Source organism: Lissotriton helveticus, chromosome 11, assembly GCF_964261635.1.
Source record: "Lissotriton helveticus chromosome 11, aLisHel1.1, whole genome shotgun sequence".
In the NCBI taxonomy this organism is placed as follows: domain Eukaryota; kingdom Metazoa; phylum Chordata; class Amphibia; order Caudata; family Salamandridae; genus Lissotriton; species Lissotriton helveticus.
The window spans coordinates 261015673-261037974 of NC_136072.1; the positions used below are offsets into that span (position 1 = coordinate 261015673).

The 22302-nt window shown below is 43.0% G+C and overlaps 1 protein-coding gene across 1 annotated transcript in view; it reads left to right on the forward strand.

The window, feature by feature from the left end:
- The window catches only part of LOC144791747 (phospholipid scramblase 2-like), a 564324-nt gene that overhangs the window by 10991 nt on the left and 531031 nt on the right, over positions 1-22302 (forward strand). The window contains exon 2 of the mRNA XM_078666513.1: positions 14991-15133. Within this exon, the coding sequence (XP_078522639.1) occupies positions 14991-15133 (143 nt within the window). The remainder of the gene's footprint in view (positions 1-14990; positions 15134-22302) is intronic.

Sequence of the window (22302 nt, forward strand, 5' to 3'; positions counted from 1 at the left end):
TTACTTATCATGCCTTCATTTTTTCTTGAAAATAATACAACCAATTTTTATTATTGAAATTCATCATCTATACAGTGCTGACTTTTCTACTCTCAGTGCCTTTTGGGGTACTTATCCAATCTTCAGGTGATCCAAAGTTGTAATGTGACACTAGAATGTAGCATAAATGTATAACTATTCATTGCTACAGAGCTTAGGTTTAGCCATGGTGTTCCCCAGCAGAAATATCATGCATTCCACTCATCTCTCCTATCCTGCTGATAGTCAAAATGACAACCATGTCTCACAAATATAAGTGTAAAGTACAACACTCAACTGACTCAATTCAATCTAAAATGTGTGGTTTCATTCCATTAGTCACCTTTTCGATGTACACATTGATTTCACATAAAATAACCAATTAGTAATGTATTCACCTATTCGTAAAAACAAATTTCACATATAAAGGAACCTACTCATTATATTGTAGTTTCCATACAGTTGGCGATAGCATCTCACAAGGCAAGTTCCACTAGTTTAACATAATGATTGACATATAGTTCTTGGAATATTAATAATGGAATACATTACATTTCACTAGCATATTCCTTTTGTAGACAGCATTTGTAACATTGAATATCAATCTTAAGAGAAATTGTCATTTCCAATGTGAGTATTTTTTCACTTTCAATTGTAGTCTCCCTATATAATATTTCTATTTATCATCTTTCTGAGATCAATATGTCTCAACATATATATTAACACAATGCAAATTGTGAACATAATTCCATTTAATTGTTCAAAGGTGAAGTTGCTTGATAGTGTTCAAAGAAACCAGTTAAATGTGCAGGTTTCATTCATCATTTTTATGCATTACTTTCTAAGATATTCTATACACCAAGTTTCAAATCTCAGATTGCTCAGTATATTACGTTCCCTACTGGATGGTTGCACTATTTCACATATTCAAACTTCAATTAACTACGGTTATATTTTACCTGGTTAAAATATCTAGTCACAGGAGATTTTTCATTATGAGTTTTTATGCCAGCTTTATGTTTTAGAATTCTGGTATTAATCATCCCCATGGTCAATATGGTCTCACAAGATTGCTGTCCCACACTTGTGTGATCTCTAATGGGGATACAATTGACTAAAGTTATTCCTGTCCTTTCATAATTGGAAAAAATATCTATTTGTATCTCATGTACCAGTGGGGACCACCTATGACTAGTTCAATACTGGATGTTTGCTAACTGCATCAAGATCAACAACTTCAAACAAATAATCTTGTATTTGGTGCTCTGCGATGCAAAGCGATTTCAGCACTTATGTCAACTTTCAGTGCAAAATATGTTTGGCTTGCATAAGCTGAGTAGAGCTGCTATTTATGCCACCTTGCATCCCTGAGCACTGCTTTTCATCACACTGACTTCTGGTTAAAAGTATAGTTAATCCGGGTATCTGCATTGGGAAAACAAGGTATTCAGAGGGACAGAGACAGCTAGCTGTGTAGAAGAGCCTCTACGTGGAATTTTAGAGCACCAACAGGCAAGCATAACAAGCACTGACTGAAGCTGGCTCTGCATATACTATGTCAAATTAAGGTATAATGTGCCCAGAGTCCAGTGGATCCACTGAGGAATAGCAGAGTCTAAATTAGATAATCACTAACAGCTCTATTTGTGGAAGTGTGTTTGAGCAGTTAGGCTTATCAGGAGGATGTGTTAAGCATTTATTGTACTCACTCAATAAAGGCTGATCGCACACACTAAGAGACAGAGTCAGGACCAATTAGGTAAGTATAAAAAAGGTATACTTATGTTTTATTCCTAGAACTAAGCAGGACTTTGCAGAGGCAAGTAGAATATGCTTTCAAATGCAAACTGTACAAGAAAATGCAATTGTAGATGAAATTGGATTCGTTACAGGTTTGTATTTGCTTTCAAAATAGTTCAAAATACATTTAAACTACTGTTAGATTACTTTTAGATTACTTCTTAGTTACATCGACTACTGGAGGTGATATGCCTGGATAGACCACGTGGGTCCTACAATACAAAGGTAAGTGACACAATTTACTTTCAAAGCACAGTTACTTTTGTTCCATATAAAAAACATGTTGAAACAACTTTTTCAGAGGAAAACCCACAACATGGGTTCCTATGGCAAAAAATAATGTTATTGGTTTGCAGGTAAGTAAATGACTTACAATGCTGGGAGTGTGAGGCTAGTTCAAGTTCAAGTTGGCACTCAAAGTGCACCACTAGCGTCACCAGGGTGGCAGGGTGCAGAGTGCAGGGTGCAGGGTGCCAATGTTAGCCAGTGGGGCACCTCAGTTGGGGGCTGCTCACAGGTAGGCCAGTCAGGCTTAGGAGCCAAGCTCCTAGGGTTAAGGTCAGGGCAAAGGGAGCCCCAAGTCAGCACCAAGTCCACACCACTAGCAGCACAGGGACTGCCAGTGGCCGGGTGCCTAGGAGGTGTTGGGAGCCCAATGCAATCCTATTGAGGTTGTTGGTTTGGTATTTTGGCTGCAGTCTCGGTCCAGGAAGTCTCCCGGGAGGAATTAACATCAGGGCAGGTAAGTTGGAGGTGTCGGGGACATAGGTGCACCTCAGGTCCTTTTCTCTGGGGCACAGGGTGGCCAGATTCAAGGATGACTTTTGAGGTTGGGTTTCACCTTACCGGGCCCCTCGTGGTTTGGGAGGTTTCCATGCAGAGGCTGCAGGTGACATTGGGGACTCCTGGAGGGGTCACCCCCGGAGGACCCAGATTCTGGAACACCGGAGGACCACGCTGCGACCAGTTTCTTTCTTTGGAGTTTCTTTTGAACAGAGCTGCTGTTCACAGAGAGATCTGGTCTTTCTTGAAGGCAGTCAGTCCTCCCTGGGGTTCTGGTGTTGCTGGCTGCAGGACAAGTCGACTTTTGGTGCAGGATCCCTGGAAACTTCAGACAGGCCAGTAGGGCTGGGGCCAAGTCAGTTCTTCTCTACAATCTCCTCTGCTGTGTGACTTCTTCCGTCCTTCTTCTTTGTAGATTGCAGTTATCTGAGGAGGCAAGGTTCAAGGTTGCCCCTACATACTAAATTTAGAGGTGTTACCTGAAAATGCCGTTTGGGACCAATAGGTCCCTTTCTTGGGGTTAGTACACCCTATATTATGCCACCCTCCAGTGAGAGGGGGGTATGAGCCACTCTCTGATTGGCTGGGTCCCATCATCTCAAGATGGAGGAGACTGAGATGTGTGCTTCACCTCGCCTCCCCCACCTGAGGGGTGGGATTAGTAAAGGTGTGCACACATCTCTTCCTCACTTGCTTTTCCCGCCGATTCTCACACCAAAAGGGGAGGGTCGGAACTGGTGGGATCCAGTTGCTGAGGGCAGCAAAAGGCATGGTCAGCTAAAAAAGGCAGCAGGCCTTTGAAGTTTCTCCTCTGTGGGCTTTGTTTCTGGACCCAGAGAGCACAGGCCCTCTACCCAGTGGTCCAGAAACCTATCTGGTGGTGTAAATGGTGGGTAGTCATTCAAATACCGCACCACGGCTGGTCATTTTTCAGGGAGCATCTCTAAGATCCCCTCTCAGGGCATTTTACATTAAATCCCACACTGGCATCAGTGTTGGCATAATGTGCTGAGAAGTTTATTACCAACGTTCTTGGTTTCAGTAAAGCCACTATGGAGCTCTGGAGTTCATAATAACCAACTTCCAGACCATATACTCTTTAGAGTTTTACTGCACTTGCAATGTCCAAGAATGGGCTCAGACACAATGGGGGTAAGGTGCTCATGCAAATGTACTCTCACCTGTGGTCTAGTGCACTCTGCTGGAGGGGTGACTTACCTAGGCCACCAGCAGTAGGTTGCAGGCATGGTACACAGGGATGTGTATGGATTGAGGTTTGTGAAATGCACTCCTTTTTGCTCGTTTTGTACTTTTATACCATTTTTTGTTTGCTTATTCACGGGTGTGCTGGGAGGGGAGGAGCGGCCAGTCTCCACTGTGAATGAATAGAAATGTACTAATGACAGTCGTCAATAGACCCTTTCCGCACTACCTTTAGCAGAAATCCATCTGCTTATTGTAATCTGAATTAAGATCCATATACTTTTGAAATTTTCAACAAGTTTATTAGTGTAACTTTTTCTCAAAAATACGTGATGTACGTTTTTCTTGTTACAAACACAATCTTTGTTGCTTCTCTGGTGAACAACTTGTTCAATTGGTTGAGTTATGTGAATTTAACTTCATTGTTTAAAAAGGAAAAGTTTCCTGTCCCAATGCATTTCGGGATGAAAAATCCCTTCATCAGGGGCACTGTAAAACAATATGATAAACATGTTTAGCCTCAGGCTTTCGGCACATTGCGTGATTCATAAATTCATTGGATACAAAAATGAATTTGCTTTCTAATGATAAAATTGATATGTTATGTTTTCCATAAATGATAAGACATTAACCAACTCATATCTGGTACTAATAGAGGACTCTTTCCACAGAGAGCAAAATTTCATATGGAATAGCATAGGATTGAGGTCCACAACGATACTGTAGAAACCCGCAACACTTCATTTAATGCTGGCTGAATGTCACAATGAGCTAATTCAGCTTGTTGCATTGTATTTTTTATGGTGGCCATAAATCGTTCGACCATCTCGTTAGCCTAGGGCCACAAGGGAGGGATCTTTCAGTGCTTGAAATTTAGGTGTCTGTAAATTCCTGTCCATTAAAAGGTGGTCCATTATCAGTCTTTACCACCGTAGGAATTCCCCACGCTGCAAATGCTTCGTCAATGACAGGTATGATGGTGGTCACTCTGATAGAGGTGAGCAATGGTGAATCGAGAGTACTCGTTCATGATGACAATGATGTACTTTCCCGACTTCAGCAGGTCGAAGAAGTCGACGGCTACTTGTTGCCATACACTGTCTGGGAGGTCGACATCTGCAGGGGGCATGTGATTCTTCTCGTCCTACCAATGGACAATGTGGGCCATCTTGGAGTGTGGTCTCCACCATTTGGACAAGGGAAGGGAACCAGACATGCTCTTGCAGCGCTTTCTTCTTGGCTACCACCCCTCTGTGTGCTTCATGTGGCAGGATGACGGTTCCTTTTCTCAATTGGTGAGGGATGACAATCCTCCTGTCTCTTAGTAACAAGCCGTTGGCGCTGATGGAGAGATTGTCCTTGATGTGTATGAATTCCATGAGTTCTTGAGTGTTGATGGCTACACTTGTCTTTGACTCTTCCAGGTTTCTCCACAAATCTGTGCGGACACAATGCATGATATTTTGGAGTGTGGCATCTTTAGCTGAAGCTTCTATGATGGCCTCTAGTGGAATGGCAGGTGGGCATGCTTGGTCAATGACGAAGTGGAGATATTCTTCGGCTACAGAGCGTCGCACTCGCATCAGAGCCTGTGGGTGCCATGATATGTAGTCTGCAGGGTTCTCCTCCTTTCCCGGTTTGTGAATGATGGTATATGTGAAGTCTTTCAAACAGATTAACCACCGTTCGATCCGCAGAGGCATCTTCGCCCAGTGGTTCCCAAAGATGGTTGTCAGAGCTTGGTGACCGGTGATGAGTCTGAAGTACTTGTCATATACAAGGAGGTGAAAGTGCTCACACGCCCACACGACCACCAGGCTTTCTTTTTCCAATTGAAAATATGTGTTTTCCTTGTCGGTGAGGCTGCTACTGGCGTATGCAACAAAGTGGTGTTGGTCTTCTTTGTCATCTTACTGCACCAGAATTGCACCTAGCCCAACGGGGCTGACATCTACCGTGATTTTTTCTTCCGTTTGGGGTTGAAATATGCCAGGATGATGGGTGAGCTTACAGCTGTCTTGATTTTATTAAAGGCTTGTTCGCATTTTCTGACCATTGGAAGCTTTGCCCTTGTCGTGTCAGTTCTCATAGCGGGTAGCTGTTGTTGCCTAGTCTTTGATGTAATGGGCGCAGTAACTGGCCATACCCAGGAACGAGTGGATGTCGCTGACATCATGTGGTTGTGGAGTGTCAGAGAGTGCTAATACTTTCTCGGGGTCAGGTCTCATGCCCTCTTTTGTGAAGATATGGTGGTAGAATTTGAGAGTCGACTTATGAAACTCACATTAATCTTGTTTGAGTATGAGATTGGCGTTGAGGAGGGTGTGACACACCCGGTCCAGCACTTTGTTGTGATCTTTCTGGGTCTCTCAGAACACTAAGATGTCGTCACTGTAGTTGAATGCATTTGGGATGCTTTGGATTGCTCGCCAGACAGCCTCCTGAAAGATCTCGGCTGCTGACGAGATCCCAAAGTTGAGGCGCTTGTATCTGAAAAGCCCTTGGTGTGTTGTGAATGTGGTAATATATCTATATTTTTTGTGGAGCTCAAGTTGGTGGTACCCTTTATTGAGATCCATTTCGAGAAGACCGTTGCTCTGTTCAGGCGTGTTATCATGTCGCTGATGTGGGGTACTGGATGCTGCTCCCTTTCGATGGCTATGTTCGAGGCTCGCATGTACACACACAGGCGTACCTTGTTTTCCTGTCCTCTCTTGGGCACAACTACTACTGGCGGCACCCATGGGGTGGGTTCAGTCAATCATTCTATGATGTCCGCCCTTAGTAGGTCTTGAAATTTAACATCCACTGCTTGCTGCAGGTGGAATGGCACTTTCCTGTGATGCTGTGCCACTGGTCACTTGCTCGTTGATGTGCAGCCTGACCATTGAAGTCGGCTAGTTTCCCTAGGTGCCTGAACAGCTTTGGGAAGTTGTTGACGATGTCTGGCGAGTCAACCACTCCGTACAGAATCTCTACCAGCTTCAGGCGTTCCGCTGTTGGTAAGCTGAGAAGACAGTCTGCTGCTTAAGGGCCTTCAATCACATGGATTTGCACGTGAATTTTCCTGTCTTTGTATGTTAGCATTGTGCGAAATTGTCCTAAATACGGCAATGGTTCTTTGGACATCCACGTGTAGACTCGTATTGCGACTGGCTCCAGTTTCGGTTTTGGATTCATACTCTGGTACTCGGTGGTCCAAATGTAAGTGAGTGATGCACCTGTGTCTAGTGTCTAGTACAAACTTGGCGGAGTGACTTCCCATTTGGGTGTGTAGCTGCGGGTACTTCTTCAGTCTGTCTGGATCCGCCTCCATTCATCACAATTATTTTGAAACTACGATATGTGCTGGTTTTGAATGAATTGCCAAATTAGTTTGATTTAAGTTAAATCTCAGGAGGTGGCCCCCGTGCCCACAGGTGCTTGGTGTCCTCGGTCCCGGGCACTGCTTTGCGCTTTATTGTATACGCTTCAGGACCTCCGTTTCCGGTGGGTTTGGAAGTTTGAAGTTGCGCATTCTGCCCGTGGCAGCGGCAGAAAGTGAAGGTTTATAGGTTCACGGAAAACAGTTAAACCGACTCTGACGCTTGAACCCACAAAAATTAAACAAGTGAAAGCTCATTAATAAGAAGAAGACAAACGGCAATAAAAACAATTATTATAGTTATATTAGAATGCGTACTCTTCTGTTTAGTGACACGCATAAAGGAGGATTTGTTATTTTCTTTTCATCACAATTATTTTGGAACTAGGATATGTGTGGGTTTTTAATGAATTGCTGAATTGGTTTGATTTAAGTTAAGAGTTAAATCTCAGGAGGTGGCCTCCGCACCCACAGGTGTTTGGTGTCCTCGGATCCGGGAGCTGCTTTGCGCTTTAATGTACGCTTCAGGACCTACATTTCCGCCGGGTTTGGAAGTTTGAAGCTGCGTTTTCTGCCCGTGGCAGCGGTGGAAAGTGAAAGCTCGTAGGTTCACAGAAAACAGTTAAACCGACTCTGACGCTAGAAACCACAAAAATTGAACAAGTGAAAGCTCATTAATAAGAAGAAGACGAACGGCAATAAAACAATTATTATAGTTATATTAGCATCCGTACACTTCTGTTTAGTGACACGCATAAAGGAGGATTTGTTATTTTTCTTTTCATAACAATTATTTTGGAACTAGGATATGTGCCGGTTTTTAATAGAATTGCCAAATTGCTTTGATTTAAGTTAAGAGTTAAACCTCAGGAGGTTGCCCCCGCACCCACAGGTGTTTGGTGTCCTCGGTCCCGGGCGCTGCTTTGCGCTTTAATGTACGCTTCAGGACCTCAGTTTCCGGCGGGTTTGAAAGTTTGTAGCTGCGTTTTCTGCCTGTGGCAGCAGCTGAAAGTGAAAGTTTGTAGCTTCACAGAAAACAGTTAAACTGACTCTGATGATGGAAACCACAAAAATTAAACAAGTGAAAGCTCATTAGACAAGCCCGGGAGTGCGCGCTGTAAGGAATGCAGCTGCCAGAACAGATGGGACCCTGCATGCTCCTAGGACATGGGAGGGGTCATTTAAAGATAAGGCGGGACATACCCGAGCCTTTGGCCATTTGCGTGCTTTCTTTTGTGGAAGCCTTACGCAAATGGCCAATCAAATGCGCGGCACTAAAAAAAAAACATGAGCAAAGCTGTGGGATTTAGAAGTCCTTTTGGAAGCCCTTTCAAAAGCCTCCCAGAGCAGCGCATGGGTGCTGGCTTAGGTGAGACCTAAAAAAAGGGCTTGGTTGCTCAAACCACGATTCAACTTCTGCAGGATTCGCACGCAGAGACTAGTAGTGACAGCATGCTTTAAACCAGATTACTCCCAGCTGAATTGCAGGCTGGTGAAATTTCCAACACTGGCAGATAAAAAACTGCACAGAGCTTGCACAGATGGGGTCCTTTCAGCCGGCCTAGAATGAAGGACCACGCAACCCAAGATTAACTAAATTAAGACTGCTGTGTGGGCCCCACTAATTTCAAATCTTTTTTTTATGCACCTATTAATCTGTTTTACAAACTTTTAATATACTGAATGATTTTACAGAACTGAGTTTTATTTAAAATGTATTTTGTAAACGGTTTTAATTAACCATTCACAATAAAGTTACCTTACTTACTTACTCTCTGGTTTGCTCATTATTTTCATTAAAGTGATTTTTCCCAGTAACTTCAGTGAGTTTTAAGTTTCTGAACAAATGCTATAATAGAATAAAATGCAGTGCAGGGGTGGGCCGAGAAGCACACCAGGAAGATAGCTGTAAAAAAATATATACTCTTTTATGAAGTGCTTTACAAAAAAGAAAAAAAATTGGCCCGGAAATGAGCACTTGAGGGATAATAGAAGGAGCAAATCAGAGAGTTAGTTAACAGGCTATCTTCCACAGGAGGGACAATGACAAGCTGGATGGGCTAAACAAATAGATCTAGCTAATCAAATGTAAGCAAACATGAAGAACAAACTACAAAGTCAAAGGTAACCAATGGGAGGAATGCTTTTCTAGGTAAGCCCTCAGCATATCCCCAGTATGTCTTTGTAACCGGATAGCTGCACTGGCTGGTAGGCTTTCACCTAAAAATGAAAAGTGGTCAACTAGCAGAGGGGAACAGAGAAAAGCCATCTAATTCATCCTGAAGCCTTCCAGAGCACCTCACCTGGGTAGGTGGTAATTACTGTATAGGTAATGAAGCATGGATGTACTGCCACTTCAAGTGGTGTCTGCAATGCATTCTATCTTGCAGGCTTGCACTAGAGAGAAACCTTTTGTTAAACATGGACACATTCTATTCTATTTCCATTCTCCTGATAAAACCTAGCATCTGATATTGGATTCAGGGTTCCACTCATTCTTGGATATGGGTGTGGAAAGGAATGCCCAAGCCACATTAAATAAATCAGCCACATTTGCTTCTGTCAGATCGTGAGATTGTTTTACATGACTCTGGTGTCTGTTTTGTGACTTTAGATCACCGAAAACTGAATTAAAAATGTATTTTTCCAATTGGAGCCTTTCTTAATTTAATTAATTTGTTCTATTAACTAAAAGAGCTTCCCTTGAAATCAAGGACATTAACTCTGTTTACCTAATAAATACAGCTCTGAAGGTCGGCAATTCTAAATAAAATGAATTCTGTAGTCAGAAGAGAGAGAGGACTTGTCCCTCAAGCAGCACAAATCATGTTCTATTCTCAATAAAAACATGCTTCAAAGCAGTTATCCAACAGCGTAACAAGATCATAACCGAGGAACAAGACTTTAATCTTAAAGCTCTTTATTGGTTTTGGTTACAGATATTACTGACCATCATTCTTTTTAATTTTTCTTGTATTGCAATTTTATGGTAGTCATTAATGTGTTATGTCTAAGTCATCATCAAATCTGGACATTTATGGTTATTTCCTGTGTGTAATTTTAATGCTGTACTATGTTGCACTCAAACTTTTTGCTATCTCACATGTGCAAGTCTGAGACCACTAAACAAAAATACACATGAGAGTCAGGCAGGCAAAGGAGGCCCAACTTTGCATCTTAGATCAATCAGGGCTACTATCAGGTACAGGTACTAGCAGGTAATGATCAGAAGAAAACACAAGCATTCTCACATTTGAAGCTGCTGTGTGGTCCACATTTACAAATTATCTTAGAAAAGGGAGGGCTTAATTTCTAGTGTGGATATTTGAGTTCAGACCTCAGAAAATGCAGGTGCCCCAAAACTTGTCTCTGCTCACCTTGGTGAGGCAGCTTTCTGTAGAACCTGCAGTCCAACAATTATAAAGATGGAAAAAAATTTATCAAACTATTTCAAACAAACTCAGCAACTTAAAATCTAGGAGATTAAAAGGCAGATTGAAAAACAATTTGGTTTAAAGCAATAAAACACAATTTACATTTACATTCCATACCGTTTCCTGATAGCAAGTGTGGGTCTAATGAAGTGTAATACAGCAGCGCAAATCACCACAGTAGACAGAGAGAGTAGGGTATAAAAACCCTCCTGATAGTTAATAGGGCGCATTGGGTCGAGAAACCTTGCCCTCGGCTCTTTATAGAGTGTGCAAAATAGCATGAAGTGCAAGGTGTTTGATGGGCCAAATTATTACAAGGGCAGTGAATGAGATTCTCACACCAGCCAGCCAGTTCGGGGAAGGCCACAAGAAAGTGCAACGTGCCAAAGCGAAACCTAGTCAAAAGAAATCGATACTGTGTGTTCATAGTGACAAACTGATAAAAATGTTGGTGTAAAGGGAACTGACCAAGCAAAGCCAGTTGCTGACGATAATTAGGTGACTGCAAAATATACATCTTTTATAATCAATTTCGAGTTTGCATGGATACTGGCAGGGTTATCATATTAATACCATAGCCCTATTTCTTTAAATTTAAATTTAACAAATCGAAGCAATAGAATTGCCAAGGCATTATCCATTGCCATGCCATGCAATCCCCGATAATATCCCTTGAGAACTGTAGATCCTCTGACAACCAAATCTTGACCCAAAGGACCAGTGGAGCAATGTTAATCCGGTCCTCAATAAAACCCAACCCAACCCTACCTCAGAGTGGCAAAAGGCCATGGGGGCATTTGTTGGTGTCATCAGCAATCTTTTTATGAACTTATTTTCTAAGATTTGAAGCTGGGTGCTTTTTTGATGCCCCCACACACCTGCACCATAGGTTGCGAAAGACAAGCATTTTGCCTTATATAGGGTAACTAGTTCTGCAACCAGCGTATGACCCAACTTGCAGGCGAAACGAAATAACCCTTCAGCTGTCTGACTAGTGTGCTGTACCCTGGTCATGATGAGATGGTCTCAATTCAATTTATTGTTAAAAAGATTCCCCAAATATGTAAAATTGGACACTTTGTCAATGGTCTTGGCCTTGACTATGAATTTTCTAGTTTTGGTTTGACATGGGCCACACACCATTACATAGGATTCAGTAAAATTTACTTGTAGGTCAAGTGCTGTCATATAATCATTAAAAGCATTCCAAGATTTCTGCAAACTACTTATTACAGAAACTCAGAGAGACAGACTCAAATTAGGAAAAAATTAGGAGAAGTAAAAGACCATGGCCTTTTCCTTGAAAAGTGGAAGTAGGAGGTTGTTAAGAGAGCCCATCAATGGATGATGCAGCACAGGAAACTATTGCCATAACTTTTCCACAATCCTGTTACCTTCTCATTCCAAAAGAGTTAGCAGAGAACGAAAAATACATTTACTGGTATTACAGGCGACTCTTGAAGTGCCATGTTGAATACCTAATTTGAACGACGAGAAATCAGAAATGTACATGGCAGAATGCCACTCATTGGAGTAAGTTGGTAATGAATATGATGTAGTAATCCAGAAAAAATATGTGATTAGGAATTAGGATCTTGCGAGAAAGGTATGGGAAAACCTCCACCAAACACTTGAAGAAAACGTCAAGAAACATATTTTGAAAACCTGAATCTAAGTTGCACAAATAATTTGGTGGAAGGTGAAGAGGAAAAAGTGGAAACAACCTATGATGAACTGTTTAATCTGCTTGTGCCGGAGCACATTTTAGATTCTTATCCAGTGATGCTGGGGCAGAATCTTGCAGATTCTCGAACACAGATGCTATGCAGAAGGTTATTGCTACTGTTCGGTGAGTGGCAAATAGTATGAAGTTAGCATTGGGAAAACAAGTAGGCATCCCGTGGTCAATATTATTTTAGACATGTTGTAGAGCACCGGAACTGCTGGGCAGCATGCTGTAAGCAACAAAAAAAATACACTATGATATGGCTGGTGCTGACCGTGTCATATTGCATTTCTTTTTATTACTGTCTTTTGATGGCAACAGACAGGTAGAAGGGGAGGCAATTTGAATAGCAGCGGGTATGGGGTAAAGAGCACTATGATGAAGCCAGTGGTGTCTGCATCATATAATTTTGTTTTTTTATAGCAGATAGGGGGCCAAGATGGACAACATAGTGAGGGAGGTGTCAGGGCAACACAAATAATGGAAGGATGGAAGGAGGGAGGGTAAGCAAGGGTGAGCAAGCCAACATGAATAACAGACAGAGGGGTATATTACCAACAACTAGCGATAATTTTTGTCTCTAACTTGTTTAGAGACCAAAATTATCGCCGCACATCGGCGATTTTTATCGCAGATAAACCTTGCTATTAGCAAGGTTTATCGCAAATGCGATAAAAAACGCCCGCAATGCATGAATATCGCTGAAAAGTCAGCGATATTCATGCATTATCGAGCAAATGCTCTTAGCCATGTTATCCACCTCCCATTGGATAACATGGTGAAGAACTGCTCAGGGCAGGTGTTAGCTTTTGGAGATATTCGCGCTTAGCGCGAATATCTCCAAAAGTTGGTAATAGGAGATAGCGATGTTAGCGACTGTTTCCAGTCGCTAACATCTTGGCACGCCCACTTTGCATGTCATTAGTGATAAATATCACTGACATGCAAAGCGGGGCCCAAGATGGTCGCTATCTCCTATTAGCTGTCACTAACTGGTGTTAGCGACAGCTTGGTAATAGGGAGATAATTTTATCTCCGCTTTCTTGGCTTTTAAAGCCAAAAAAGCGGAGATAAACCCCTTGATAATATACCCCAGAGGGAGTGTGGGGGCAAGCCAACACAGACAATGAACTGAGGGTGTGAGTAAGGCTGGGGGCATGCCAACATAGATAATGAACAAATGGAGGGACAGAGGGTGGGGGCAAGCCTTAATGGCCAGTGAACCAAGATAGAAAGGGAGGGAGAGTGTGTGTATACCAGCATGGACAAAAATTTGAAAAAGAAGGGCAAACCAACACAGACAAGTAATATATGGAGGGAGAGTGGGGGTAGGTGAACATGGACAGGGGAGGGAGGGAGGAAAGGTGGGAGAGGGAGTGTAGTGGCAAGACAACACAGACCACAAAAGGTGGAAGGGTGACTGGGGGCAAGCTGACTGACAGAAGGAACACAGAGAGAGGAGAAGTGAATGAGGGAGACATTTGAAATAGATTTATTGTTCTATAATGCTTACATCAGAAGTAAAAAACACCTAAAAAAATGAGTAGCAGGCACAAGTAATGCATCCAGGATCCAGGTAAGTGACAAACACACAAAGAGGAAGCAAGGGTACAGCAGGAGACAAGCAAAGTGCAAACAAATGAGAGTGACAATGAACCCAGCCAATGATAAGTAATGAGTTGTCCTTGAGCCTATGGATATAAAAACAAAAGTTGTTGAAGTCACAACACATGCCTGTTCTAGGCCAAACATAAACATTAAATATTGCCTTTGTGTATTTGTATATCCATGGTCAACAAGACATAATTATATTTAAAGGTGGTGAAATAGGTCTGCCTGTATTGTCCCGTCACTTGTCTTGCTCTTTAACAGCAAAACCACATCAAAATTACCCCTAGCCTCACCAATATTTTACCCGTAAATGATTTAGGGTATGTCAGATAAGACTCCACCCATCATGGTGGTGGAGCACATTATCTCCACCACCCTGATAATTATTTTCCAAATTTAGAGATCACTTCCTAACCAGTGGTAATCTCTGTTCATTGAAAGGAACCACCATCAAACCTGTTCCATTCATTGTGCAAGAACTATGGTGGACTGCTGCCTTCAATTTAGCAGCAGTTCACCAAACATTTCCAGAATTTTTGTTTTCATTAACAAAGTCTAAAAGCATGAATTTGTTTCTAAAAAACAAATATCAATGATCCCCCCCCCCATACTGTGGATGTTTTCTCGCACAGTGTGGGTGTCATTTCTTTTTTCTCTGTTCCTCTCCGCCAGGTTTTTATTTGTGGTGACAGAGAGAAAATAAAAGATATTACAGTGTCCATCCTAAAAAGAGAGAGTATTTTAATACCTGACAGCACCAACTCATTTGGGCAATTAGAGTAAGCTTTTGCTAGCAAGAGCCAAAGGGGGATCCTTTGACAGAAAACTGAAGGTCCGTTATCTCTAAATGAGCTTTGCAGACAGAGAGTTTGTTGGATAAGGCACTCCATTGCATTTGCAATGGCTTATCTTGCATGACTAATTCTAAATCAAGCCCTAACTCCTCTGAGCACATGCACCAATTACACCTCTCAATTTATGACTGAAAGGATGACATTGACTTGACATTGTTTTCATATTACTATTAACTATGTAATCCTTCTCTCACCAGGGAATCCTGAAATTATTGAAAGCTGTTTTGGCAGTAATGCAGCATTCCCGATTCAAAATCAACCTGTGGGGAAGGGAGCACTCGATAGCACAGCAGCTCAAGATGCCATCACAAGATACCCATTACTGAAAAAACTCACCCAGGTACAGTTTAGAAACTAAAGTCCTAATTTAAAACTTTGTTTTGACCTATTGTGATTATACATGACTTTGTGTGACTAACTCCTGAATTTCCTAGAGTAAGTCATAGTCATGGAACAAAGCTGTGGGAATCTGACCCTAAATATGTTGAATTGTATACATTAAAGTGAAATGTAACTTAAATTGTGCTGTGCACTGCAACAAATTGTTACCCCATGGGGGGATTTTGTGTAAATGGTGTACTGTGAATTATGCCAGTGTATTTTAAATTCAATACCGCTAGTGTGCATTGTGAGAAGTTAGCAGAATACGTTACTGGCAAAATAGAGGATACCTACTGGCACTTCCTCTTGAATGTTCCTGTACCGAAACCCAATTGATGGACAGAATGCAGAACAAATCAAAACAGCCACCCCTAGTGAAGAGATCTGGGTTAAATCTATCATTATTTTGCTCATCATACCACCCCAATTTAGACCTGGCCATATGCAAATCAGTTTTGACCCTGTACCTCAGGGGAACAGTCCAGCCCGAACTGCCAAGCCAGGTCCTCCCTGGACCAGAAACAAGCATCCTAGGACCGGTTTTGGGATTTCACCCTTCATCAGCCAGGATAGCTTAAATCCAGTGCCACAGTGGGCCCGGGACCCATGTCTGGGCATACCCGGCACCCTTAGGGGGAGAAAGCAAAAGACACACAATTGATGGACAGAATGCAGAACAAATCAAAACATTCACCCCCAGTCAAGAGTTCTAGGTTAAACCCATCATTATTTTGCTCACAATGGCACCCCAATTTAGACCTGGCCATATGCAAATCAATCTTGACCCTGTGCCTTATGGGAACAGTCCAGCCCGAACTGCCAAGTGAGGTCCTCCCTGGAACAAAAACAATCATCCTAGGACCGGATTCGGGGTTTCACCTCTCATCAGCTAGGAATGAATCCAGTGGCACGGTGAGCCCGGGACCCACCTCTGGGCATACCTGACGCACTTAGGGCAAGAAGGCAAAAGACACACAATTGATGGGTGGAATGTACAACAGATCAAAATGTTCATCACCAGTCAAGAGATCTGGGTCAAATCCATCATTATTTTGCTCACCATATCTCCCCAATTAAGACCTGGCCATATGCAAGTCAGTTTTGACCCTGTGCCTCATGGGAACAGTCAAGCCCAAACTGCCAAGCTAGGTCCTCCCTGGACCACAAACAAGCATCTTAGGACCGGTTTCGGTGTTTCACCCATCATCAGCCAGGGTATCTTGAATCCAGTGGCACAGTGAGCCCGGTACCCATGTCTGGGCATACCCGGTGCACTTAGGGGGAGAAAGCAAAAGACACACACTTGATGGACAGATTGCAGAACAAATCAAAACATTCACCCCCAGTCAAGAGATCTGGCTTAAATCCAAAAACTTTTTTGCTCACCATACCAGCCCAATTTAGACCTGGCCATATGCAAATCAGTCTTGACCCTGTGCGGCATGGGAATAGTCCAGCCCGAACTGCCAAGCCAGGTCCTCACTGGACCAGAAACAAGCATCCTAGGACCGGTTTTGGGGTGTCACCCCTCATCAGCCAGGATAGCTTAAATCCAGTGGCACAGTGAGCCCGGGACCCACGTCTGGGCATACCCGGCGCCCTTAGTTGGGGAAAGCAAAAGACACACAAATGATGAACAGAATGTAGAACACATTAAAACATTACCCCCAGTCAAGAGATCTGGGTTAAACCCATCATTATTTTGCTCACCATGCCACCCCAATTTAGACATGGCCATATGCACATCAGTCTTGACCCTGTGCCTCTTGGGAACAGTCAAGCGTGATCTGCCAAGTGAGGTCCTCCCTGGACCAGAAACAAGCATCCTAGACCTGGTTTCGGGGTTTCACCCCTTTTCAGCCAGGATAGCTTGAATCTAGTGGCACAGTGAGTCTGTGACCCACCTCTGGGCATACTCGGCAACCTCAGGGCGAGAGGGCAAAAGACACACAATTGAGGGACGGAATGCAGAACAAATCAAAATATTCACCCCCAGTCAAGAGATCTGGGTTAAATACATCAATATTTTGCTCACCATGCCAGCCCAATTTAGACCTGGACATATGCAAATCAGCCGTGACCCTGTGCCTCATGGGAACAGTCCAACCCAAACTGCCAAGCTAGGTCATCCCTGGACCAGAAACAAGCATCCTAGGACCGGTTTTTAAGGTTTTACTCCTTATCAGTCAATGCAACTTGAATCCAGTAGCACAATGAGCCAGGGACTCACCTTTGAGCATACCTGCCACACTTAGGGCAAGAAAGCAAAAGACACACAGTTGATGGGCGGAATGCAGAACAAATCAAAACAGTCACCCCCAGTCAAGAGATCTGGGTTAAATCCATCAATATTTTGCTCACTATGTCACCCCAATTTAGACCTGGCCATATGCAAATCAGTCTTGACTCTGTGCCTCATGGGAACAGTCCAGCCCCAACTGCCAAGCCAAGTCCTCCCTGGACTGGAAAGAAGCATCCAAGGATCGGTTTCGGGGTTTCACCCCTTATCAGCAAGGATAGCTTGAATCCAGTGGCACAGTGAGCCCGGGACCCATGTCTGGGCATATCTGGCGTAGTTAGGGTGAGAAGGCTAGACACCACAGCATTGCAAGCTGTTAGCAGCCTTACACCGGCACTCAATTTATTTCCTCTTTTGTGTCTGCCTGAGCTGCTCTCCCTTTGTAGGAAGTTAAATCTTTCTCAGCTGCAGACCCGCTCAAACCTGATTTGTTGCTCAAATTTCAGGACCCTCTCCTCCCACTTTGCTTAGAAGTGAATGATCTCTCCTTGTCAGACCACGTGCCAAGACCTTGGAAGCATGTCAAAATTATTCCCCTTCTGAAGAAACCTTCTTTGGAGGCCTCCAAACCTGAAAATGTTTGTCCTATTTCTCTCCTCCCTTTTCTTGTGAAGGTAACAGAGAAACAGGCTAATGGTATTAATGGTATTCTGACAAAGTTCCTGGATGACAATAACATCTTGGATATTTCCCAAATTTTTTCAAGCCAAGACATATTATGAAATCTGCACTTCTCGCAGTCATAGAACACCTCGGTAGTGTCCTGAACAAAGGCCGGTCTTCAGCCCTGATCTTGTTGGACCTGAGTGCCTCATTTGATAAGGAGTTCCGCAAAGCTTATTGCAGTGCTTACATTGCATTGGTATAGGTGAGGTGGCATTGTCCTGGTTTGCATCTTTTCTATCTGAATGATCCTTCCAGGCCATTTCACCTACCCACAGCTCTCAGTCACCCACTTTACCCCATAGTGTCCTCCAGGGCACTGCATCGGGACCCACCATGTCCAATGTTTACTTCTAACCATTGATTGCGAGCAAAAAATGAATTTGCGCTCTTCATACGCAACAATACTTCAATGTAATAATTTTTTCACAGTAAAAATGAGAGGATGTACAGAAATTGAGCTTCATATGCAACAAAACACATTCATTTATATCAATGGATTTAATCACAGTACATTTTGATGGTTGCTCCAGAGGGGAACGTGCAAAGAAGGGGTGCTCGAAGGTAAGTGGGGGGGTAAATATTCCCAGAGTGAAGGAAAGAGTAGTAGAAAATTACAGTGAGATTGATCAAACGTATAAATCGTGGTGTCCTGTCCCAATGCTATTTTACATGGTCTATTTACATTGATTTGTACAATCACAGATTGTAATCATCGGTGGCACATAGTAGGGATAGGGTGGATGGGTCCAGGTACAGGAATATGGTTGTCGACGTTTCGACTCGACTTGTGGCGTGTAGGACGGTTAAGCCTTGCCTGCGAGTCTTCCTCAGGACGGGATTAGTGGGGAAGGTAGGGGGCAACAAAACCCTAGCTGAATATACCTCATCCGCTCTTGGTTTTTGCAGGAGTGTAGTGGCCGTATAGAGGTTATATCTCCTCCTAACAGTTTGCCAATATGTTGTCATCCTGGCAAATACTCCAGAACCAGCCAAAACCTAGACAGAGTCCACAGAACAATTATTGTGTAAGCTTTACACTGGATGACCAAGCATGCTAAAGGGGGTCATAACCTCTCTAGACAGATCATGGCCATGAGAGTGGCGTGAGTGGACCATACCATTAAAGTGGTAAAAGGGGACTATATAGTGGTCACCTTAAATGGCCTCAATCTAGTGGGGAACCTGTTGACTATACTTTCTGACCAACCTTCACCAGAGACACAGATCTAATTTTTTACAGACCCTTATGCCGAAATAATAAGGAATAGGAACAGGGATGTTCTACCACCCCCCCCCCTTTCCCATTAAAGCTCCACAACAAATTAGATAGTTTTCCATTACATGTAGCCAATCATTACTCTCCACTGGAAGGTTTTGACACATGCGATTGACAGGGGGCAGACAGGCTGACTCCACCAACACCCAGGAGCTGTGCCAATAACTCCGGACGATCCCAACTATGAATGAAATGGGTAATCATTACCTGAAAATATACACTTGGAATATAGCCTGTCTACGATCAAAATTGTGTGACCCAGAAAGAGTAAGCCTTATAACTTGCTTTGACCTAATATGCTTACTGGAAACTTGGGAAGTAGACTCAACTCATATAGTGGAATTCCGTTCTTTTCATACAGCAGCAATCCCTTCGAGGGTAGGCAGAGCAAGATGGGGGTATTTTGACCCTGATTAGAAACAAAGTAAGACACTAAGGGGGCAGATGTATCAACATTGCATTTTGCGCGTCCTTAATAGCAAATTTTACCAATTCCCTTTTAAGGACTCGCAAAATGCAGTGTATGTAGGTTTCGCAAATAAAATAGCGATTCCTAAGCATTCCTTATTTGCGACTCGTAAATTGCAAGTTGAAAATAAGGAATGGCTTGCCATTCATTTTTAGGGGCCAAGAGGCCCATAGAAATGAATAGGAATTGCATGAGCAATTTGCGAGTACCCAATAGGTACTCGCAAATTGCGCATGCATTTTCAAGGGTGCAAGGGTGCCAAAAGGACACCCTGTTGCACCCATAAAATATGCATGTGTGCACATGTGGCGCACATACATGCCCTAAGGGCATGTATGTGTGCCACATGGCACTTAGAAAAATGCAAAAAAGTGCATTTATCTACGAAATCGCAAATTATCACCAACTTGAAGTTGGTGGTAATTTGCTATTCCTTAAATGCATTCGCAAAATAGGGAATCGCAATGTTTGCAATTTCTTATTTTGCAATGGCCTTTTGGGATGATGCATCTCAAAAGGCTTTTTCCTGTTCACAAACGGGCCGATTCTGTGAATCGGCCCGTTTGCGGACGGGAAAACCCTTTATACATCTGGCCCAAAGTATTTTGCTTTTTAACAATTCCCTATATTACCACTTTCTGGTGTATGAAGGATTTTGGGGAAGTGATCTGCTTTTAATCAATTATAAGAATAATAACTTTGATGGTGTGATGTCACGGGTGGCAGATTCACTGAAGAAGGCGATCGCATCAATTTCAGCCTAAAACTTTGTCTATACATCGAGAATACCTCTGGACCTCTCTACCTCGATGGCGCACCTTGAATCCCTGGACATCTCTACCTTAACGTCGCACCTCAGTCGCTCAGCACAATTGTAATCTCTGAACACTTATGATTATGCTTATTTTGTTCTATTATCCTGTATTTGACTTCTCTGCATCCTGCTGTAACACGCCCCGATACCCTCGGGTCTGGCCAGTGCAATAGAAAACTTCTAAAATAATTTTTTTTTTAAATTCTCATAACTCTTCATAACAACCTCAACATCCTCTGGATGGGGGATTTCAGTGTGCATATCTCTAGTAAGATTGGGTTGTCGCTTTATGGATGATGAGGGGGAAGTAAGACCACATTTTTTACACAATACTCTGGTAACTCCCTTAACAGACTCCTTACAATAAGGACATTACAATGTATTAACCCTGTTGACACCTACACGGGTTTACTAGACAATACATTTGGTACTTGCTCCCAGGGTTCTTACATCGATTATATAGTTGTACTGTTCCCCCCAAAAGCCCTCTTTACAAATATTTAAACACATTTTACAGTTTTTAGTGACCACACATCTTTTTCCTGCCTACTAAAGTGGGAAGGAAAACAGAAACCTCTGCTGAAAAGAGTACTAAAACCCCATAATACAAGAAAGAATGGAATAGTCTTGAAATCGAGCAAGATTAATAAGGGGGAATTTGTCCCTTTGATTGTGGACAATAGACAGAAGGCGATAATGGTCTGCCTTGATCCCTATGTAGACCCTACCATTGCAGTGACAGCCTTTGAGATTATACTAGACGAAGTAAGATGCAACTTAACATGGACAGTATCTCCCCACAGCACCTCAGTAACATGTTAGTTTGACGCATCATGCCCAAAGTCTCTAACCAATTTGCACACAGCTCTCAGGTCAAACCGTTGAAATAAGGACTGAGGTAGGCTCATGCGACACTTATATAAAGAAGCACTGAAGGCTAGACTAAAAACCTTAAAGGATGCCTGGGAGAATCTCCAATTAGGCAGTAAATTAAAACAATTCAAGGAATTTTTGGGCTGTAATCAATGCTCTTTTTTTGAAAGATGGCACAGACCCTGATCTAGATGTCCTTGTGGACGAAGATACTTGGGTGGCATATTCCTCAAAAGTATTTAGGCTATCACAAGAGGGTGGGGACAGACCACAGACCCTATTTCTAGCCTGACTTTTACCAAGGCAGAGGTCAGTCTTGGCTGCTGCAGTGTAGCTCTTCTAAGGCTCTTGTGTCGGATGCAGCCCCCATCAACTCCAAAGGGCCCAGAATGCCGCCGCCCGCATTCTATTCGCACTACCAAAACACTGTCACACCTCTCAGATTTTGCGCCGGTTACACTGGCTGCCTGTAAAACAACGCATCCAATTCAAAACCCTTTGCTTAATCCACAAAACTCTTTATTTTCTTGGCCCCCAAATCCTGCAGGGACTTTGTTCCTTCTATGTCCCTACGCGTGCTCTCCGCTCTGCGGACCTTCACCTTGCCCGTACCATCAAGATCCGGAGGAGCAGAACTGGGGGCCGTTCATTCATGTATCTGGCCCCGACACTTTGGAACTCTATCCCCTTAAGAGCACGTGCTACCACGAACCACCTGCTCTTTCGAAAAC